The sequence below is a fragment of the Oryza glaberrima genome, chromosome 1, assembly GCF_000147395.1.
Source record: "Oryza glaberrima chromosome 1, OglaRS2, whole genome shotgun sequence".
Taxonomy (NCBI): domain Eukaryota; kingdom Viridiplantae; phylum Streptophyta; class Magnoliopsida; order Poales; family Poaceae; genus Oryza; species Oryza glaberrima.
In genome coordinates this window covers 18,096,878-18,119,735 of record NC_068326.1, presented here as the reverse complement: position 1 = coordinate 18,119,735, position 22,858 = coordinate 18,096,878, and the positions used below count along the sequence as shown (strand labels likewise).

The 22,858-nt window shown below is 41.7% G+C and overlaps 2 protein-coding genes and 1 long non-coding RNA gene across 7 annotated transcripts; all 3 read right to left on the bottom strand.

The window, feature by feature from the left end:
• Nucleotides 1-429: 429 nt before the first annotated feature.
• On the bottom strand, nucleotides 430-3,496 carry LOC127760535 (uncharacterized). The gene is made up of 3 exons (XM_052284817.1): nucleotides 3,094-3,496; nucleotides 1,295-2,593; nucleotides 430-947 (listed from the first exon to the last, which is right to left on the bottom strand). The coding sequence occupies exons 1-3, from the start codon at nucleotides 3,274-3,276 to the stop codon at nucleotides 720-722; spliced, it is 1,710 nt and encodes a 569-aa protein (XP_052140777.1). The 5' UTR covers nucleotides 3,277-3,496; the 3' UTR covers nucleotides 430-719.
• Nucleotides 3,497-6,688: 3,192 nt separating this feature from the next.
• LOC127760826 (ABC transporter B family member 11-like) lies at nucleotides 6,689-17,333 on the bottom strand. Of its 5 annotated transcripts, none has more exons than XM_052285126.1 (12): nucleotides 16,992-17,333; nucleotides 13,318-13,372; nucleotides 12,940-13,115; nucleotides 12,022-12,243; nucleotides 11,691-11,929; nucleotides 10,537-11,062; nucleotides 10,189-10,462; nucleotides 9,076-9,739; nucleotides 8,431-8,659; nucleotides 8,073-8,339; nucleotides 7,692-7,955; nucleotides 6,689-7,599 (listed from the first exon to the last, which is right to left on the bottom strand). In XM_052285126.1, exons 1-12 carry the CDS (start codon nucleotides 17,316-17,318, stop codon nucleotides 6,955-6,957), a joined length of 3,888 nt encoding a protein of 1,295 aa, XP_052141086.1. In that variant the 5' UTR covers nucleotides 17,319-17,333; the 3' UTR covers nucleotides 6,689-6,954. The 5 variants fall into 5 exon arrangements, with proteins under 5 accessions (XP_052141086.1, XP_052141087.1, XP_052141089.1 ...); XM_052285127.1 differs by having other exon boundaries at nucleotides 12,940-13,112; XM_052285129.1 differs by lacking the exon at nucleotides 16,992-17,333 and adding an exon at nucleotides 14,273-14,417.
• A 1,409-nt stretch (nucleotides 17,334-18,742) lies between these two features.
• LOC127760828 (uncharacterized) lies at nucleotides 18,743-20,803 on the bottom strand. The gene is made up of 2 exons (XR_008015149.1): nucleotides 20,331-20,803; nucleotides 18,743-19,651 (listed from the first exon to the last, which is right to left on the bottom strand). It is a non-coding gene; the product is annotated as an uncharacterized LOC127760828 (long non-coding RNA).
• Between the last annotated feature and the right edge of the window lie 2,055 nt (nucleotides 20,804-22,858).

The following is a 22,858-nucleotide window of genomic DNA, read 5'->3' as shown; positions in this document are numbered from 1 at the left end:
AAATTTATAAAAAAAAATTTCAGCAACATCTAAAACGCTAAATTAGTTTCATTAAATCTAACATTGAATATATTTTAATAATATATTTGTTTTTATTGAAAACTTGATCAAACAAAAAATAGTTTAACTAAAAAGAAGTTAGACCAGCTTATAATATAAAATATAGAGACAATTTTAGGCCAAAATTCTCCAATTTTGGTCTATCGATGCTCGATGAGTCGATGGGTCCCCATAGCCAAAGGACATGTCTCTGGCCAAAATTTAGTTACTTTTTTGATTCAGCGAAAATTTGTTCAGTTGTCAACTTTTTTTTTCCATTCAAATGCATCGTGTGTGCAAACACTACGCAACGAAATTATCATTATCCATCGGAGCCAAAAAAAAAAAAAAAGCCCTAATGATAAAACAGTGGAAGTATAGACACGGAAATGAAAGTTTCTAATAAAGCTCCTGAATATGAGAAAGCTCAAATCAAATATTATAGATGGTTTGTGTATACATAAGGAGACACCGCCACTGTGTTCCATACTCCCATACACCGCCCCAGTGTTCCATGCTCCCATACACAGTGTTACAATTTAACCAATGACACAAGATATATGTAACACAAAAGGAAATAACATTTGGTCCAGCAGTGCTGAAACTTCATGGCCTTGGTGGTTAAAGCCCAGCAGGATAAAGTACAGGCCATCTTTCTCAGAGCCAATGCTTTACAATAGTTAGCTCTTCTGATGCACAGCAATCACATGAATGTCCATGTCCTTCAGCATGACTGACCGTCCACAAGAATCACATGGTGCAGTCCTGGATCCACAGATACTCTCGTGCTCACACATGTTGCGAAGCCGATCCCGAGCATCAAGTGGTTCTCCACCAGCTTGAACAGTGTCACCACAAAATCGGCACACAATCAAGCGCAAAGGGCAGGTTGAGGATTGGTGTTGAACCTGAGATTTAAGAACAGAATAAATTAGTCATGTGACTTCCAATATTACATTACCAGTAAATTACAGTAACTGTTTGAAACAAAAGCTGGTAGGCAGTTTCTCTACTGTTTGTATTGAGTGAGGAACAATACTCGTAAAACTAACCATTGGCAATAAAAATATATCATGCAAATAAAATTATCACATCTAAAAAGGTATTGCAATCATTTTGTTTAGAAGTAAAGACAATATTACGCTTGGTAAACTGGGTGTACTCAAATCATTGGCGGGATTCAACGAGTAAAAAAGAACTTCAGAAGTTAGGAAGAATGTTCAAAGAATATAAGTAGCAAAGGCAAAATACATACCATATCTTCCTTTTCAAGGACCACCCCACAAGGGCATTGTAGTGGCTCATGGAAAACTTTCATGTGCTTCTCCATTTCTCTCTGCTGGAAAGCTTGCCCACACTTGTTGCAATGCACGTGATCTGTTGCTTCCTCCTTTCGAAGAACAACACCACACCCATCATGCATGCAAACAACATTGTGTCTCACACAGTATGCTTCATGAAGTAGTGAAGTTCGGTTGGATATATAGCGTTTGCAGTTCTTGCACACCACTGAATCAACATCAACACTAGATGAGGCACTAGCCTGCTCACCAATCCTTTGGCCATTAAGAACATCTTTAATAGCTACAGAAAGTTGGTATTTAGTGGTTCCCTTGAAACCATAAACTCCAATACTGTAGGTACCACTGGAGAGACTGGCATCCCTTGGTTTCAGTATGAGGACCTTAGATCCCATTTCATGAGAAGACCATTCGTGACGGTGCTGAGTTGGGAAAACTAAAGGATGCCTTGATACATAAATATCAGTGTCACCACCACTTGTATCTGTCTCTATCTTAACCTCAATATTTGCATGCCTAGAAGCTACTTTCTCACCCATACCTTCATCAACAAGAAATTTGTAGTACCTAAACTTTCCTTCTTCCACAACTCCAGATTCAACCTTTCCAGTCTCAAGTGGCACAAGCACATGTTGATTCTCTACGTAGTCCAAAACTGAATCTGGTCCTTCAATGTCAACTTCCACATCTGTCTCCAGGACAGAAACACTTGATGCAGGTTTTAATTCAAGAACCTTCAACTTGTATTGCAGCTGCCCATAATTCACCACAACAAAATCATTTTCAGATAGTGTTGCATGATTGCGGAGTGCCGTTTCAAGGACAGCCCTATGGTTAGGAAGGTCTGAGAACCCCACTCCTTCTGGCTTCAGCTTCGCATATGTCCCTTTGGGTAAACTGACATACCTAACCTCAATCAGAGGAACATCTGGGCTATCACCCCGGAACAGATTGTTCCACACATGTGGAGTGAGTTCTGCGGAGCCTTCCCTTGCAGTGAACTCAAGAACACCACAACATGTTGCCTCATCGGCATCATTATCCTGAGGGGCACCCGGAACACTGTCTCTAACCTTTGACAACCTGAAGTACATGGGACCTTTGTCCAGTGCTCCTTCATCAGACAATTCCTTAAAAGACGATGGTGGCAACTTGATCTTATCCCCAGGACCATCATATCGAAGAGCTTCAAACATGTGCGAGAAAGAAATCCCCTTTCCAAGTTGCGTCACCTCTTCCATCTTCTGCTGAGCCTATTACAACACAAATACATAAAACAGATCATTAACACGAGCCGGTAGCACATCAAAAGGCAGGAGTAGACACCAAAGAAAACAAATGCAAGCATTTCGATAAATTGTCATGGGGAGCAAGCAGTCCAATTCAACAAGTTGAACCAATCAAACATTCAAGATATCCACCAAAGTATCAGGAAAGGTTTTCTCTCGAAGTGGCCAAGAAATTATTGTTTCTAATATAACAACAAAGGGGACATTGGGCGATCGAGTGAATGCATAATCTTTGCCGCATGTGTTTGCTCAGAATTAACATGAAGGCTTTGGGATCAAATTTGGGTTTGGGAATCGAATTACTCCACTTGAGAAGCCTATTTACAATCATCAAACAGGATAAAAACCAATACAAACGACCGCAAAATGGATCACGGACGGGGGGAGCAAAAGTGATCCTAACCCTAGATTCCCTAGCAGGTTAGGAACGTGGTTGTTGTGTGCTTTTGTGGTGGTATTATTACCTCTTCCTGCGCGCGGGCGGCGTCGAGGCGGCGCTCGCGGTGGGACGCCTCGAGCGCGTCGCGGCGGCGCGCGGCCTCGGCCTTGGCGCGGCGCTCGCGGTCGGCCTTGGCCTTGGCGCGCTGCACGCGCTCCCGCTGCTCCCGCTCCAGCTTCTCCCGCGCCTTGCGCAGCTCGAAATCCATCCCCCTCCTCCTCCTCCTCCTCGTACCCGATCCGATTCCACGCTGGTTGCTTGCTTGGGTTCCCCTCCCCTCTCCTCTTCTCTGGTTGTCGTCGGCGATGATCTCCCGGCGGCCGCGGGAGGGGGGGAAATTTATGGAGGGCGTCGGGTGTCGAGGGGGGTCGGTGGCGGCCGGAGTTGGAGGAAGCTTCTGGTCTTGTTGTTGAGGCCGCGTCAGGAGTCGGAGAAGGTAAACGAAACAAGACGTAACTGCGGACGCACGGCCGCTGCTTATCAGGGCCCACCTGTCAGAGAGAAAGGTACGGAAGTGTAAATTGGGACGGAAAAGGGTCCACACCACCCAACCGTTTCCGTTTTCTTCTCTTTTTTTTTTTTGAGTGAATTTCATCTTGGACCCTTTTTTTTTTGAGTTTCACAATGAACAAGGGGTTTAACAAATTTTTCAATTCACACAGCTAGACTTGCCAAAGCATAGCAGTTTGGACCTAGGGCATTGCTTGAGCTGCTACGGTGCTAGTGCTACCACGGCTATTTCAATCATCCACATTTTATTTGGCGGCATCGATTGCTTCGCTTCAGTTGGAGTTGCCTGAACCATGATTATTTGGCTATTCATAATCATGTCATCTGTAGCTGAGCTGGTGTGCGAGGATCAAATTTTCGGTGCTTGAGAAGTTGAGGTTGAGTCCTGCACGTGTCGAACCCACAGAACTGATAACCACCACTGGCTACCTCAACCTGAAGACCAGCCCTTCTTGCCCTGCCTCCCTACTTGAGCTCCATCACCAGCACCTCCAGTGCTATTGGCCGTTCGCTCGTGCTCGAGCTTTTTCGATGTTGCCGATCCATGATATGCTGCTCGTCCCTCTAGATTGGGTGCCCGGAGTTCCAGGCCGCTTCCGTACTCTTTCCTTTAAGATTGGGCTGCCGGAGTTCTGGACGAGACCATTGCTGCCCTACTCCTGCTGACATGCTCCACTATGGATCATGCATGTCTCGGGAGCAATCACCACCTCCTCTGACAGCGTGGCAGATAGCAGGAGACTAGGGGGGAGAGAGAGATGAACAGTACTTGCATTGGAGATGGGCTGCCGGACTTGGAGAAGATGAGGGGGTGGTCTAGAGTGAAACCAATGGTAAAGATATGTGGTTCAAAGTGAAAACCATTGCTAGGACCTTGTCCAAATTGTAACAATGGTAAAAATATGTGGTCCAAACTACAATTTACTCTTTTTTTTCTTGAATTGGAGCCGAAACCAAAAACCCGGATAAAAGAAAATCGAATGTTATTAAATACAAAAACGAATGGCACGGATATGATAACGGATATTTATCGAAATAAAAGGATCCCTTCACATGAACTTCTCGAGTCAACGAAAAGATGTAAGTGAACAAAAAAGATTTTTCTCTTTTTAATTACAGCTAAAATATAGTGAATTTGAATATGATACTTTGCATATATGTGTAATACTATTAGGAGTAAATGTTCAATATTTTGTATAATTTTTCATGACATTTGTTATTTGGTGTGTACGGAGTGTGTAAGAGAAGCTTGTGCGCATATGATATATATATATATATATATATATATATATATATTATATATCCTTTTTCCCCATAACGATATTGAATACAACGAATCCTCTTTAGTACTACTGTAATTTTGAAAATGAACACGCAAATACCTATCAAAAGTATGTAAATATATCTGAAACATATAAAACGCAGTTAATCCTGCAGTAAAAGAAGCTATTATTCCAAAAAAGGGTGAATATAACCAACTATTACTAAGGATTTCATCTTTGGACCAGAAGCAAGCAAGAGGTGGAATACCACAAAGAGAAAGGGTACCCCATAAAAAACAAGTTCTTGTAATTGGAATGTATATTCTTAAACCACCCATAAGAACCATATTCTGACTTTTATCTGGTGAATATCCAACAAGAGGTTCCATTGAATGAATAACAGATCCGGATCCCAAGAATAATAAAGCTTTCGAATAAGCATGAGTGATCAAATGGAATAAAGCAGCTTGATAAGAACCTATACCTAGAGCTAACATCATATAACCCAATTGAGACATTGTAGAATAGGCTAAGCTTCTTTTAATATCTCTCTGAGCAAGAGCTAAAGTGGCTCCTAAGAAAAGTGTTAGTGTACCTATTAAAGAAATGAAACTCATTATCAAAGGTAGGGATATGAAAAGAGGAAGAAGTCGAGCTATAAGAAAAATCCCCGCCGCAACCATAGTTGCTGCGTGTATAAGAACTAAAATGGGGGTGGGTCCTTTCATAGCATAGGGTAACCATACGTGAAGAGGGAATTGTGCCGATTTCGCAACTGCACCAAGGAATAATAAAAAAGCACACAAAATAGTAAGCAAGGAGTTAATCTCATTATTAGGAATCCGGTTATTAGCTATTTTAAACAAATCCCGAAACTCTAAACTACCTGTTATATATATATATATATATATATATATATTCCCTATGCGGGGATAGAGTGGAGAGAAAATTAAGTATATAGCAGAAGAAAGAGTAGGGATAATATATCAATACTTTGTCAGCCACTTGTGAACGTTGAGTTATACAGGGTGAAACAAAAAAGTTATTGAAACATTTAATTTTCTTTTGTGAAACACAATGAAAACACCTGTTAAAACATGACGCTATTGCGTATGAAACATTGAGTTTTAATGGTTTGAAACATATGTTTTTCTTTCATCAGAGTATAATCATGTGATATCTTGTTGTAAAGATTTAATTATAACAAATACAACGGTATGATCGGATAAAAAATCAAAGAAATTGTTGAGAAGAAAAATATTAAGAAGACAACCATGTGCACACATATATGGATAAATAAATACATAGATAAAAAAAAGTAGTTGTATAGCATATAGTGGTTAAGTTGCCTTCCATTTTCTCTTCCCTCGCGCTACCGATAGAAAGCATTCACCATCAAACTCGCGTGTCATATGACTCGTATGTGGTACTATATGGAAGAATCAGTACAATGAAGTTTACAAATTTTAAAAGAAATTTTATTGAGAAGTCATCTTTATTGAGTTAGTAGTCTTACTTATACCAGATGTTAGTCCTAATTAAGTTAGTTGTTTTGAATATTTGTAGATATAGGGAATTACTTTAACCAATACGGTCATACCAAATCCAAATTTGGTTCAATTTCAACTCCGTAATCTGCTCAACTCAATATATATCATGAATCTTTCTCAGTTTTCAACTTCTTTATGGGTTAAGCATGGAAGGCGGGCTGTGCCATTTTTTCTTAATTCCATGAATTGGCACAGGTAGTTGATACACAGTCCGGAAATAACCCATAATAGATCGTTTGATTCAACCTACGTCAGAAATAAAAGCTGCATGGACCTATTTTGTTTTTTAAAAAAAGCATTCACAACCAAATAGGCTCATAGGCTACAGCCTGAACATTCATATATACTGAGTTGATGGTACACATTGTACAAAATTTAAATATTACAAACTACAAACTGGGCATGTCTTCCATGGTAGTTGCGCATTAACAGACAGCATAAGGAACAACCCTTTCCTAGTACAAACATACATATATAAACCTTTGGAATACAAACCAACAATCCATATCAGGGACTAAATCAGTGTCCAATTGAAGAAGAGTGGTTTTCTGGCTTTCAGAAAGGTTACATTGAGCTTGAGCTAAGCTCAACAAGTGAAGAATATATTCCACCCTTTATCTGCATCAGTTCTTCATGCCTGCCTTTCTCCACTATCGTCCCGTTTTCGAGGACACCGATGATATCCGCTCCTTTTATTGTCGACAGGCGATGCGCCACCACCACGGTAGTCCTACCAACCACCACCCGGTCCAGCGCCTCCTGAACCACGCGCTCTGATTCTGAATCCAGAGCACTTGTTGCCTCATCCAGCAGCAGCACCTTGGGGTCCTTTATAACGGCTCTCGCTATGGCGACACGCTGCTTCTGCCCACCTGACAATTGGATCCCTCTTTCGCCAACAATGGTGTTGTACCCATCAGGCAGCCCGGAGATGAACTGGTGCGCATTGGCTGCTTCAGCAGCAGCAATGATCTCTTCTTCAGATGCATCACCTTGCTTCCCATAAGCTATGTTCGCACGGATGGTGTCGTTGAACAATACCGGTTCCTGCGCCACAAGGCCAATCTGTAGACGAAGCCAGCTAACTTTGAGAGTCTCAAGCTCCACACCGTCAAAAAGGATCCTGCCAGCATCAGGTTCATAGAACCTCTCAAGCAGTGAAATCACCGTAGACTTCCCGCTTCCACTCTCCCCAACCAGCGCAGCAGTCTGAAATGATAATCCCGTCAATAAAGTTATGCACCAAACAGCAGTTTGTAAAGAAATAAATATTTTACTTGTTAGTTTAGACAGAAAGCAACCTTTCCAGAAGGAATGCTCAAGGATAGATCCTTGAAGATCTGAACATTTGGGCGCAAGGGGTACTTAAAACACACATTCTGGAACTCAATGTCACCCCTGACACTTGCAATGACCACACCCTCATCATTGCTCGAATCAATCTTGGATTTACGATCAAGAATTTTGAAGACAGAAACTACCGATTCATTAACACGTCTGCTTTCTGATCCTTTTGCACTTGTTCGTGAGATTTCATTAATACCCAAAACTAACACGAAGAAGACCTAGCATATGATCAGTGAACCAAAATGTTAATAATGACCAACACTATGCAAAATGAATGAGTTCACACCCTCAGCATGATTAACACTATGCAAAATGAAATAAGAATGAGTTCGCACCCTAAACACTTCCCCGAATGTTGCTGTTCCTTGGTGAACAAACTTTGCTCCGACATAAAAGCAGAGAGCATACGCAAAGTAGAACACAAGGAAGGAGAAGCCAAAACCCAAGGCACCAACAACTCCGTCCCTTATTCCTTGAATTATTGGAGATGCACATTTCTTCTCATAGGCGTTCATCACCTTCTGTTCAGCACAGAACGACGTGATGGTTCTGATGCCTCCAACTGCCTCAGTTGCTACTTGAGTTGCATCTTCAAACTTTGACTGCATTGCACCAAAAAATTAGGCAAAACAACTTCCCATGTGTTGGAGCACCTGTATGGAGAATATTCATGATTAATTTCAAGGCATGTACCTTTGCATTTTTGTTGAAACCTTTCAGGAACATCATTTGAGCATAGGCCTGGAAACCCACCAAAGGAACTACCACTGTTATAATCAATGCCAGCTTCCAGTTTGCTACCATTGCTATTGTAAAACCTGATATTATGGTCGACAAAGTCTGGAAATTTAGTGCCAAATTGTCCCCAACGAGGTGCTTCACGTTCAAAGCATCAGTAGATAGCCTTGCACCAATTGATCCACTAGAAAAAAAAAAGTTGAAACCCATATAAGTACACCTGTAAAAATATATTGCTAGCTGACAAGTATAATGCCTTTTCTTTTTCCACTTAAAAAATCCACTTTAACTAATTTTAGTACCCATCAAATTTTCAGAAAGCTCTTATGATATTTTATTTTTGAAATTTTAATTTCTAGAATATGTTTTTCAAAGAATTCTGATATATTAACAAGAAAAATATATATATGCCAGAGTATTTGTTAGGTACGTAAAATTATATTATTCGTACATTTGGTTTAAGAGCTTGAGAGCATGAACAACCATAATAAGTCTAATATTCATGCAGTTGTGCATCTTGATTCTTGAAGGAAATTCTGATATAACAAGTCCTAGGAAAAAATGTACCACATCACAATTAGGGAAAGACATAATGTATACCTAGAGTTTTCAGGTTTATCAAACCAGCTGATCTCCTGGTACATGACACTTTTAAATGTCAATGATCGTATGCGCTCCACAAGCTTCCCACCTGCTAGTCCAAATAGGAAGTACTCTGTTGGAATAAGAAGAAATGTGGAAATTCCAAGCACCGGAAACATGCTGCCCAATAACCTGGAGTTCTTCAGTAATTCTGAACGTGGTTCATAAAACATCTTTATTGCACTTGAAACCAGTATGCCGAATACAGGAAAAATGACTCCATGCATTGCAGCAGTTATAGAACCAAGTGCAAGAACAAAGGCCTCCGGCTTGTTCAGAGAGAAGAGGCGGAGGATCGAAGCTTTCTCTTGGCAATTAGACATTTTATCTGTGGTCTCCTTTATGTGCTGATCATCGTGGACCTCCATGGGATCAGATAAGTCACAAGTAGATGTGAAAGGATGGGTACCACTGTGCCCAAAAGAGGAGCTTTTACTGGTTGATTTCCTAAATGAGATATTTTGGCTTCTTGTTTTGCTATTTATAATCCTAGAGTCAAAATCATTTCTTATTATCATATCAGGGTCATCATTAGGTGCCACAGCTTCCTGCCGAGTCTCCTGGAGATGAATCAGCTTAGAGTAAGAACCTTCAGGCTTCTTCATCAATTCTTCATGTGAACCTTTTCATAATTCATAAACAACTGGTAAGTTATGTACCAAAATTTGTGCATTAAGTAGCTCTTGAACAAAAAGGTGTAACATTTTGTTAAAGCCCAAAGGAATATTACAGCTAATATGGTACAAAAGCAGTGCTACACAAGTGAACTATTACCTATCTGTTTATTAGGGGTCAGAAAGAACTTCTATTTACTATCTTCATATCAAATTGAAATTATCCAGTGAGCTGAATTTAAAATATTGTAAATGTTGAATATAAATTCATTTTAAAGTTTTCTGAAACATACACACCAGACCATCAATGTGGACCTGAAAATGCCTTGTGCATAGTCACAATATCTCAATAGTGATACACAGACATATGTAGTATGTACACTCTAGAAATCAGATTTCAAGTTAAATCTCTTCAAAGAAAAAAGTGAATCTCTGAAGAGGTTTTTGTATGGTATACCTTGCTCCACCAGCTTCCCGTGCTGTAGAACAGATATCATATCGGCGTTCTTTACTGTGCTCAGGCGATGTGCAACAATAATTGTTGTCCTTTCTAACATTACCTTATTCAAGGCTTCTTGAACTACCCTCTCAGATTCCATATCCAATGCACTAGTTGCTTCATCAAGCAGTAAGATCCTAGGGTTTTTTATAATCACTCTAGCAATTGCTATTCTTTGCTTCTGACCTCCAGACAGTTGAATTCCACGCTCACCAACCATCGTTTCAAGACCCTGCGATATTTCATGATGTCAATTAACAACTGAAATGGAATTAACAATTAGAACATTTTACTTTGGCATTGTACATTTGGCAACTTATCAATGAACTTTGCTGCATTTGCAAGCTCGATTGCTCTATTGATTTCTTCAAGAGTTGGGTCCTCCTTTCCATACGTGATATTTTCCCTGATTGTACCTGCGAACAGCACTGGTTCTTGGCTGACAAGACCAATTTTTCTTCTTATCGATCCAAGATTTATTCTTCTAATATCAACTCCATCAATTAACACTTCCCCAGACTGTGGATCATAGAATCTCTCCACCAAACTGATAACAGTTGATTTCCCACTGCCACTTTCTCCAACTAGGGCCATTCTTGTGCCACTTGGTACTTGCAAGGAGAATCCATCAAATACCAAATGTTCAGGTCTGGAAGGATAACTAAAGTACACATTCTTGAGTTCAACATCACCCTTGACATCTTCAAATATGTCACCTGTGGTACAACATGCATCAATATCTGGTTGTCTTTCAATTGTCCTAAACAGTCTATATGCTGCTCCTTGACCTCCTGCAAGGGCTGTTATTGATGATGTCGCATGACCTAAGGACCTGCAGAACAAAATATAACTCAAACCATAAACCGCACAACGTGAAACAGATATATAAATACCATATTGCATATTTTTAGTGATTTTAACTCCGCTGGAAAGTTTAGCTTTGTCACTGTGAGAGTTGCCTTGGGGAGTGTTAACCAACAATATTTTGAATTTATCAATGGAAGACACAAATATGTACATCCATGGAGAAATAATGATCAGTAATCATCAAATATTTATCTTTTTTTTTGTAAATTACGATTTATCAGATGTTTCACTTCTTAACCAAATATTCTCTCGAATCACAAATACTTGTTGTTTCCTAAATGTAATATGTTTCTAAAACCAAATGTAACTATAATCTAGAAAGGTAAATTTTGAGACACTACAAATATGATTTTCATGTACCCAAACTAAATATTTAAAGAGATATTGATATTCCAAGCTCCCAAAGTATTTGTGACCTGAGGGACTATAACGCTAGAAGAAAAAAGTGCACCCAATAAAGAACTTCAAACAAAATGTAAACTTGATCATACATTACCATAATCTGAATCCTTCATGTATATATCATATTTGGGCCACATGTTATATAATTCATTCAAGCATACAGCGGTAACCAAGATTAAGTATGAACTTACATTGCACTGATCATTATAGCCATTATAACATTAATAACAATGCCACCATTGTAGCCTCGCTCGACTATCAATCTAGATCCATACCAAACCGCCAACCCATAGCTGGAAAAAAAGACTGAGATTATGGAACCTAATCCAAGGCCATTAATAACACCTTGTTGTAGAGCAGATTCATATGCCTTTTTTATGAACTTGTTATATGTGTTTATAGCTTTCTTCTCACCATTGAATGCAACAACCTTCAAAGCAAAAGAAGATAAAAAGAACAGGATCAATATACACGCGATAGCAAAGATTTTATAGCCAAATATAAGAGTCGGCCATCACTCACTGTTCTAATGGCCCCAATGGTTTGTTCGACCACGATTCCAGCATCACCATATTTTGCTTGCATGCGGATGGTCAGTTTTACCATCAACCTTGACATAATTGCACCAGCCACAGCAACTGGAGGAATGCTTGAAAGCATAACAAGTGCCAACAGCCATCCTCTCACAAACGCAATAATGAAGCCTCCAAAGAAAGTAGAAAGCAGTTGGATGCACTTGCCAGCCTAATAGACAACGCATTACATGTTATTATATGCTAATAGAGAATTAGTACATGTACATATTTCTCATTGAAGCAGGATAATGAAATATAATGCAGTACTTGGCAAGTTAAACATATGCATTTCCCATTGACTGAACCCAACTGCATTTATGGTCTGGAAAATCCATCAACTGGGATTTTTTTTAAAAAAAAGAAAGATTCATTGAACTTATAATGCTGATACATATAATATGTCTTTTTGCTGATACATATAATATGTCTTTTTGTCTCCACTTGCATACAGGCAAAGATTATGCATCTTGACTATTTTTTACTCCTACATAGAACATATATGATGCATGACCAAAGAGTTACTTGAGTCAAGCACAAACTCATATTATGTAGTTAGAACAATGTATGTGCGATTCACACAGTTGACTGTGACACATGAAACCAAGTTATTTCTCTGAACTCCTAGATTCTTTTTAGGGCTCTGTAAACTCCTAAATAGACCATGTATGATGCATGCAATGGGGTATGGGCTACAGAAAATTGACTACATAAATTTCAATTAAAAGGGATTCGTTGGGTCTTCTTTCTTCAGTTACTAAATATTTGTACATAACCAAATCAATTGTATAGGAAATATTGTAACTGAACTTCTCAAAAGAACTACTTTTGGTTAATCAATTAGATTACACTCTGAAAACAAGCCTACCTTTTCTCCAATGGCATCTTGAATGAGGAATGCATCTCCTGACATCCTCTCAACTAGTTGCCCAGTGTTCATTTCCTTGTCAAAAAAGGCAATATCCTGCCTCAGTATTGCTTTGAGATACAACGCCCTAATCCGTGCTGCCTGTCTCTCTCCAGTGATTGTCCAGCATGATACTTCTACCAAATTGTCATAATGAATCAAGTAAGCATTGTTTCTAATAATATTTCCAATAAAAAGCTTCTGACAAAAGAACTGCAAGTACTAGTAGCACGTTGTACATTTTTATTCTCCAATTTCTATATCAAAAGATAAAATAAATTTCTATGCAAACATAGATGTTTAAGATAGCTTATTTTCTTGCATAAGATAGACACTTACGAAGTGCTGAAACAAGTCCTGCTCCAACACCAAGATAGATAAAATTCATGATCACCTGAAAATTAAAAAAAAAGAGTGATTTAATTAGCGATTAAGAAATTTAAAAATCAATGAAAAAACAAGCACAGATAATTTTACCCCTGTCATACAGGCTACTGCTCTACATGAAGACGTATTCTTCTGAAAGAATAGTTGCCACTTAGTCCATATTTAAATTGGGAGCTGCTCATTTGCAAATACTCATAAAGAAACACATTACATCATTATGCAACTTACAAGGGGCTCAATATACAGCTCTACGTAAATGGCATACCCTAATTAGTTTAGGCACCCATCACAGGAAACTCATACACTTTGTTCCCCTTAAAAAAGAAGAGGAAGGTTCATTTCCAACATTTAGTAATACCTTTTGAATTTCTAGAGTTCAGATGTGACTTGCCAGCCTAAAACATAACTGAGCAGATTACTAGTACTAGATGAGAATTGTAAATTTGGTCACCATAAAATATGTATGATAGTGTGCAGGATAAAATACGAAGGACAAATAATCTTAACAGAAACTCTATTGGCTTGACAGTACGAGCAAACGAATAATCAGAGTTAAGCTAAAAATTCAATCAATCTCCTACATTGCGAGTGAATAGTTTCCTGGAATACATTCTACGGAGTAGATTACTGAATCATATCTGAGGCAACCTTGGTTTTGGGCCCATATATGCCCATCACAAGAACAGCATATACCCAAATGATAAAGAAGTGGAAAAAAAATATTACAAGTAAACCAAATATAGCCAGCACAGCAGCCAAAGCGACCAGCGGTTGCCTAATTCATCCTATTCGGAGCACACGCAGAAAAAGACGCCCAATTTCACGATATTATCGCCTTCTTTTTTCCCCTCAAGAGATGCTCGTTGCACAGAGAAAACAGTGAGTTGAGGGTTTTATCTGGAAATACCGAAATCCATCGACGGACTGCTCAATTCATCCTGCCGGAGGGGAGGCGGCGGCGGCGGCGGCGGCGGCGGCGGCGGCGCATTTGCCGTCTCCCTTGGCTGCCGCCGCAGTCATGGCCCCGCCGGCCGGCGGAGGTGGGGAGGTGGACTGGGTGATGGAGGCTGGGACTGGGAGAGAAGTGTGCTGTTGTTGAATTCAGTTGGTATATGGGCCATAAGTCCAGAAGACCAGAACACTACGATGGCCCAAAGTCTCTCGCTCTTGTTTGAATTCGGGTACATTTGTTTTGGGCCTTTCAATCTTTATCACGTTCCCAAAGAAAAACATTTGAAAGCAGTAACTATTTATACATGTATCTATAAATTTCCTCTTAAAAATTTATAAAATATAAAAACAGTCTAATTATAGTGTAAACAATCGAAAATACCGAAATGAGAAAATGGGGGAGAAGACCGTAGGCCGGAAGGCGCTGGGTCGGCGTGCGGCCGTCGCCGAGATGTCGGTATGGTTGGCAGTCCCACCGGCACCCAATGTCCGATGACGACTACACATAGTGTATTATAGTAGGCTAATCATAAGGAAAAAAAAATATGTAGTGCAAATCTGAAAATTATAATTGGATTAAAAAATAAATGTCTTAGATCTCACGGTTGTATCTGAAAGAAAACTTTACTTATGGTGACGTAAACAAATCTGAAACATCCATTTCTGTAATCATACTTTCCTGTGTAACAATGTCTAGCCAGTTGCATGTTCGATCGCCATATCGGTCCCACAAATCTCGCCCTATGTTTTTTTCCCCTCAGCCCTACTGTACACACGAAGAAATTCGTACGAAGCTTGTACGAGAACTACCTCGTCACTACGTGACTTCGGTGGCTGGACGCTAGAAAATTAGCCCATAAAAGATCAACCCACAACACTCTGGATTCTTCAGTACAGAAAAGCCAATATCAAAATTGATAGGTTCAATATCCTTCCACTCGTTCAGAGCTTGGCTCGAAGGTGCAGAGATAGCAAGAATAGCATCATCAATTCAATCAGGCATAAGGAGTATATATGCTCATGCTCAGGCCTCATGCTGCTGCCACAATACGAGCAGTATATAGCCAATACTACCAGTAAATCAGAGATTGATGCACTGATGTACTTGTCTAATAATATGCTTAGCTGATCCCTTTTGATGCTGCAGAAAAGGACAATAATGGTGAAAAAGAGGAGGCATGGAGAAATAAAAAAGTGTCATATCATCGTTCACGTGACATGTCATGTACTCCTCCCGTCGCAGAATATAAGAAGTTTTAGAGTTGGATACGGTTATTAAGAAAGTAGGTAGAGTGAATTATGAAGGGTTGTGATTGGATGAGTAGTTGAGGTAGGTAGAAAAAGTGAATGGTGGAAGGTTGTGATTGATTGGGAAGAGAATGTTGGTGGAAGAGTTGTTATATTTTAGGACAAATCCTGATGCTTAAAAGTTGTTATATTTTAGGACGGAGGAAATAAGTAAGACTGTGGGCTTTGGACCAAACAAAATTTAGAGATTTAATGTACGCTCTGTAAGTTTACAGAGCTAGATAAAACTTCTTACAAATTTAAAAACCGCTACTACAATTACTCCAACATATACACACACTACCAGGCCAAGGGATTCGAAGCACTAGAGTGCTTATTCGGAGGTATACATGCTACGCCAGACATTACTGTTGTGTGACACCTTCCTGCATCTACCTCTCCTACGGTGGCATGTTTTCGAGTGCCGTTACGAGTTGTACATAAGGTACTCCCTCCGTTTCACAATGTAAGTCATTCTAGCATTTTTCATATTCATATTGATGTTAATGAATCTAGACATATGTCTAGGAGGAAGTACTCAAGATGTGACGGCGTAATTTTATACCAATATATTCCTCTACTGAGCAGAACGATTTTGGTTGCTATAGCATCCCCTCCTTGATTCTACATATAATCCTTAAGTCTTTACTCTCCAATTCCCTATTCACTCATCGTCTCTCATCTCTACAGCGTTGGAGGATATCCTAGCCGATCTGCTAGGTTCAGGACAAGCCGGTATGCGTTCACGTTGACGGGGTCCCTTCCGAGTATTCGTTCGACAACATATATCTTATGTGCGGTGAGCCAGCGGTGTGTCTGGGTACTATTGCGGCTTTCATATAGCGTGGTTAAGGTGTAGCGGTGCTATTTGTTATCAACATACTCCCTCCATCCTAAAATGTTTGACGCCGTTGATTTTTTTAAAAATGTTTGACTGTTCGTCTTATTCAAAAAATTTAAGTGATTATTAGTTCTTTTCCTATCATTTGATTTATTGTTAAATATACTTCTATGTATACATATAGTTTTATATATTTTACAAAAGTTTTTGAATAAGACGAACGGTCAAATATGTTTAAAAAAGTCAACAGCGTCAAATATTTAGGGAATGAGAGAGTATATGACATGGGTGATATATTTTATTGAGCGCCGGCCTAATTGGTAATATATTTGGACGCGACTGCACGATGCTTTGCCTGCTTGGGCAGTTGCGCTCGCTTATGGTCGCCGTACGTTGTAAAATAAAAACGTCGAATTAATGATTTTTAGCCATTCCGTGAGAGAAAAAAAAAGTGCACGTTTTTCGCATCGCACGTCGCAGATTCGCAGCACAAAGGCGCACACAGGAGACTAGGAGAGGACAGAGGACGCACACGCGCGCAACGCACCTTGGTGACTCGGGCGACGACGTCGTCGTCGCCGTCGTGACGACGAGACGAATTAGCGCCGGCGGAGCCGAAGGCGTGGATGACGTCGCCGACGACGAAGGTCATGAGCGGCTTCGCCATCCCGTTGGCCGCCGCCGCCGCCGCGCCCACCGCCATCAGCGCCGCGTCCGCCCAGTCCGCGAACGCGAACAGCCGGCGCAGCGGCACGCGCGCCCCCGCCGCCGCGGCGCCGCGCCTTCTTCCGTGGCCATCGCCACCGGCTGATCTCCCTCCACTGTTGGCGACGCTCGACGTCGTCTCCCCGCTCGGTCGCGCTCCCTCCCTCATAGTTTCTGCTTTACTTGCTTTCCTAGCTAGATTAGATAGCTTCTCGTTAACCGGCTGGGTTTCAGTTAAGTACGTTTCGCGGCAGTGTGCTGAGAGAACTTAAAAAAGACACGACGACCTTGCGACCCTGTGAGTCTTCAGCTTTGGCCGTCCACAAAAATAGGCTGCGTATATATGCAACAGATTGCGTTTTGTCGTTAAAATGTTCAATGGTCACAAAAAAATTTCGAAAGAAATAAAATAAAACTGCTCGTGATGGTTGCTAATGATTGTGCTGGGTCAACGATGATATTAATTTTTTTTATAAATAAAAACTACACCTTTATTTTTTTAGCCTATTCACTTTGATGCCAAAAAAAACCTTACCAAATTTTGGCAATAAGCATAGTTACCAAAATTTGGCAGCAAACTAAATGTAGCCACTTTTTTAGTAACTTTAACAAGGTTGAAAATGGCATCAAAGTGAACATGCCCTTAATATATGATACTAACACTTACTGTACGTACTTAATTACGGCACAATGTTTGCTTGTTTCTCTTATTAAAAAAATGGTATATATATCATTTATTTTGTTGTGACTTGTTTGTTATTAAAGAAATTTTAAATGTGACTTATACTTATGCATATTTACACTAAATTTTAATAAAATGAATAGTTAAATATTATTTAAAAAATCAAAGACGTTATTTATATTAGAACATAGTAAGTATTGTACTCCCTCCGTTTCATAATATAAGTCATTCTAGCATTTTTCACATTCATATTGATGTTAATGAATCTAGACTGTCTAGATTTATTAACATCAATATACAGTCTAGATTTATTAACATCAATATGAATATGAAAAATGTTAGAATGACTTATATTGTCTAGATTCATTAACATCAATATAAATATAAAAATTGCTAAAATAACTTACATTATGAAATAGAGGAAGTACGAAACTTTCACGTTAATCGAATGAAAGAAACCGAAGGAAAGAAATGAGGAAAAATCACTGCAAGTACACGCACGCGGGCGCGGACAAACGGGTCGCCGTCCCCCTGCGTGCGTCCAAGACTCGGAGGCCGCGCGCCGTCGCCGTCGTCCGGTGGGGCTGAGCGCCGATCGATCCGATCCCGACCGCGTAACGTCCCACCACCATCACAGCTCCACGACGTTCATCTGAGAATAGAATCCCCCACCAGCTGGCCATTTCAGGTCCAGGAGAAGCACGGCCCACGGCGACGGCATGGATTCCTGCCGCGTGCTTAAATACTCAGACAGAACATTTATATACCCTACTCCTCTAAAGTTAATAATACTTGTTAACTACTGCAGAATAGTTAATATAAGTCAGCACTATAGGTGGCGGAAGTGGTAAAACCACCACCTATAGTGCCTCCCCCTCGCCCGCGGGGCCCCCTGCCCCTCAGCCCGTCCAAACCACAAGAACCGTCACCTTTATCACTTAAAATGTGCCGGTTTTTAAACAAAACCGATACCTATTACCCCTGTCAGATATAGATGTCGGTTTTAAACTAAAACTAACATTTTAGTCCCCATCCCAACTACGGGACCTACCCTATAACCGGCATCTTTGTGGGCAAAAGAAATAGATGCCACTTTTCAGTTAAAACCGACACCCATCCTAAGACGAGCCACTCCTCTCTCGCCCCATCCTTATCCACTTCTCTCTCTCCCTCTCCATCCCGTCTCCACCGCCCCTCCCCTCTCTCTTCTTCTTCCTTCTCTCCTTCCTTCTCTCATCCTCTCCACATTTCCTTCTCCTCCTCTTCCATCCACCACAGCGGCAACATGACAGGGCCCTCCCCTCTACCAAATCTGGCGGGAGGGGAGGCAGTGACCCGGTGGCGGCCGGTGGTGGAAGGGAGGCGGCCCACACCGGATCTGGAGGTGCGGCGGTGGGACGGAGGCAGTCCGCGTCGGATCTGGCGGTAGGCGGCGTGCGGCGGCGGTACGGAGGCAGTTTGAGGGGCGGGAGGCGGCGTGCGGCCGTGGGACGAAGGTGGTCCGTGCCTCTCGGCGGCAGTCTGTGCCGGATCTGGACGTGCGGCGCTAGCTGGAGGTACGATGGCGTCGGCGGCGGATTCTGATGGCGGACTTCCCACCCTCAACCTCATCGTGTGCTCCCCCATCCTGCACGCAGTGAAGATGGGAGAACCAGCCGTCGGCATCATCTTCATCAGCTCCTCACGTGCTGATGCGCCTCCCTCGCCCTCTCTTGGTGGCGGCGGCGAGCTGCGATGTCTGGGCATTGAGTAGAGACGGGCTTAGTCAACGGATGTGAGAGGGGATGGTCTCTAGCCCACGGAGGTCACTGCTCCTTCCACTGCAGTGATATATTTGATATTATTCTACCAGTTGAAAAAATAATAACATAGGTTAATATGTGATATATCACTCCACAAAATGCAATGCTACAATTCAATTTCTACGAGTTGCAACAAATTAAACTGAAAATAATCATCGTACATTCGTAGTTATATTTACTACTTTTTACAACTTGTACAAGTTAAATTCGAATTTGAATTTGAATCGACTATATAAACTTTTGACTTATAAACATTAGCTCTATAAATTTTAGGTGTATAAATTTATTTTAGGTGTATAAATTTTAGATGTGTAAATTTTAGGTGTATAAACTTACTAAAAAGGAGCAATTGTGTTGTTGTCCTTGTTTTACAGTTCAATTGTGATTTTACCCTTATTTTTTAGGGTATGTGATTTTGCCCTTGCTTTTTTAAATGAAGCAGCCGCTTGCCCCTGCTCTGTTAACTCATGGTAATGGTGTTAAATGTGTGGTGAATGGACAAATATATCCATACTCTTGCCTCAAGCTCTAATATTGTGAATTGAGACACCAATTCCACCAGCACATTTGCTTATGGTAGCACATTCTGAGAGAGTATCAAAAATTCCCTCAATGCTATCATCTTTCATGCAGATGAAGAAGCAGCTACTTATTGTCAAAAAAAAAAAAAAGAAAAAAAAAGAAGCAGCTACTTAACTGCATAAAACAGAGAGGAGCCGACGGAGCCACCGCTCCTCTCCGCGCGCGCTGGCCGCATGGCCGCTGCGCCGCGCCTCCCTGCGCGCTGGCCGCGGGGCCGCCACGCCTCCCTGCACGCGCGCCCGCGGGTCCGCCGCACCACGCCTACCTGCGCGCGCGCGAGGCCGCCGCTCCTCTCCGCCGCGCCTCCCTGCCCGTGCGCGAGGCCGCCGCTCCTCTCCGCCGCGCCGCGCGCCGCGCTGGCCCCGCGGCAGTTGGCCCACCGGGTCGCTGCGTCTCCCTGCCGCGCGCGGGCCGCTCCTCCCCTTCTCTGTGCTCGCGCGTCGCCGCCGCCGCTCTAGGGTTTTGGATTGGGGAAATTACACTTCCAGCAAGTGGTTGACTGTTTTAGTGAAACAAGGGTAGGATGGTCATTCACAAATTATAATATCATTTTTTTATTCGTTTAATTCGGAAATTTCGGACCTACTAAACTACCGTCAAAACCAGAGGCAGACGACTGCTTCATTTAAAAAAAGCAGGGGCAAAATCACAAACCCTAAAAAGCAAGTGTAAAATCATAATTAAACTGTACGAACACAATTGCCCCTACTTAAAAAAAAGAAAAATAATGTAGTGACAAAAAAGAAACCAAGTGGAAAGGGGAACCAAGGGCCGCCTCCATCCCACTACCTCCCGCCGCCAAGGGGCACAGGCCGCCTTTGTCCAACCGCCTCTCACCGCCGAGGGGCGCAGGCCGCCTCCCTCCAGCCGCCGCACGCCGCCTCTCGCCGCTCTGCCAGATCCGTCGGGCACCCATGCCTCCTCTTCGCCGAATCTGCAAGGGGAGGGAGGGGAGGGGCGGCGTGTCGCCGGATCTGCAAGGGGAGGGAGGGGAGGGGCCACGCGCTGCCGTGGTCACCCGCCGCCGCCCTTCTTCCCCCCCGCAACTGAGGGAGAGGGAGGGAGAGGCCGAGCGCCGCCGCCTGCTGTCGCCGCCGGCCGGCCGGGAGAGGAGAGGAGAGGAAAGGAGTGGGAGGAGAGGAGTGGAGTGGGAGAGAGTGAGGTGGGAGAGAGGGAGGTAGTGGGGTAGTGCGCGGAGGGGCAAGGGGCGCGAAGGGATATCGAGCACTTGATGTAGGGTAGGCTATTTTATTTTTACGTGCGGGCCTGTTAACTGACCTGCACACGAAAGTTGATTTTCCTGTGCAGGCGATGGCCTGGCGCCAGTCCCCCCCTATTTTCCTGTGTGATTTCACTTACGGTCCGCCTGGAAACAAAAGGGTATGGCATCCAGGAAAATCTTTCCTATAGTAGTGAACACATTAGTCAATTAACCATTTGTCATCAATTAGCTTAAAACCCACTAGGGAGCTTAGATGCACTTTACAACCAATGTTGTTGATGTAGTTGAAGCAGTGGGGTGAGGAAGATGAACAAACAACAACACACAGGTGGACATTTAAGAACATGTTGCCTAGAAAATGCTATGGACACGGGCGACAATCTAAAGAGCATTGTGGACCCAATAATAAGGGTATGCGAAGTGGCGACCGAACATTCCCCAAAAAATTATATGCCCCAAATTTATCATATTTAATCGATGCCAATGTGTTCTGATGTGTTTAAAGGACTCTTGCTCTATTTTTAAAAAGTTTGACTTTTACATCTTTATTTATTTGGCTAGAACGATGATGTTTTCTTCATATCCGATAAGTGTTTGAGGTGATCATGGCTACCTCAAAGAGCAAAGAGCTACGGCACATGACAATGATGTGAACGTGTGTTAGAGGCATTAAACATTCCATATTTTAAAATTTAAATTAATGCATCAGGATACAATTCCTCTTCAGATCTTCATTTTGAAAAAAAAAACCGTCTTCCCAAATTGGTAGAGCATCACCGCTAATTTATTCTTTTGTTTCTTATCGTTTTCTACAAATAGTGCAGCAATTGTGTTTTGCACCAGGGAGGTACAACCCTTACTGACTTGCATGTGCATATAAACCGATTTTTATACATGGCATCTTAAGATAGCCGCCTGTGAAAGTTGTGTTACCACCGCTGGCCTCTTAAGGCAGCTGCCCCTCTTAGCGAAGCCATAGGGTGAAGTGCTTGGGCGAAGCCAAGCGACAAAGACCAAAGGGTTCGCCACCAAGCCCTCCATCGGAATTGCTAAATATTTGTTGACAGATTTTTGATGGATAAATCTTTCACTTTCTAAACCATTGGATGTGTCCTAGATTCATGCTAACAGTTTAATACGCATCAAGGTATGTGCTTTTAGGAAGAAAAACAAAACCATATTTAGGGATCGATCCTGTGACCTCATGGGATGAAAGCGTGACTGCCTCATTGGGCAACTATATATTATATTTTTATGATCTAGTTGAACTTACATCTTACTTATATTATAATTACATGCGAGTTACATGCAAGTTACATATGTAATTATAATACAAATATAGTGTAATTATAAAAATTACATATGTAATTATAGTATAAATATAGTGTAATTATGAAAATTACATTGTAAATATGTCACAG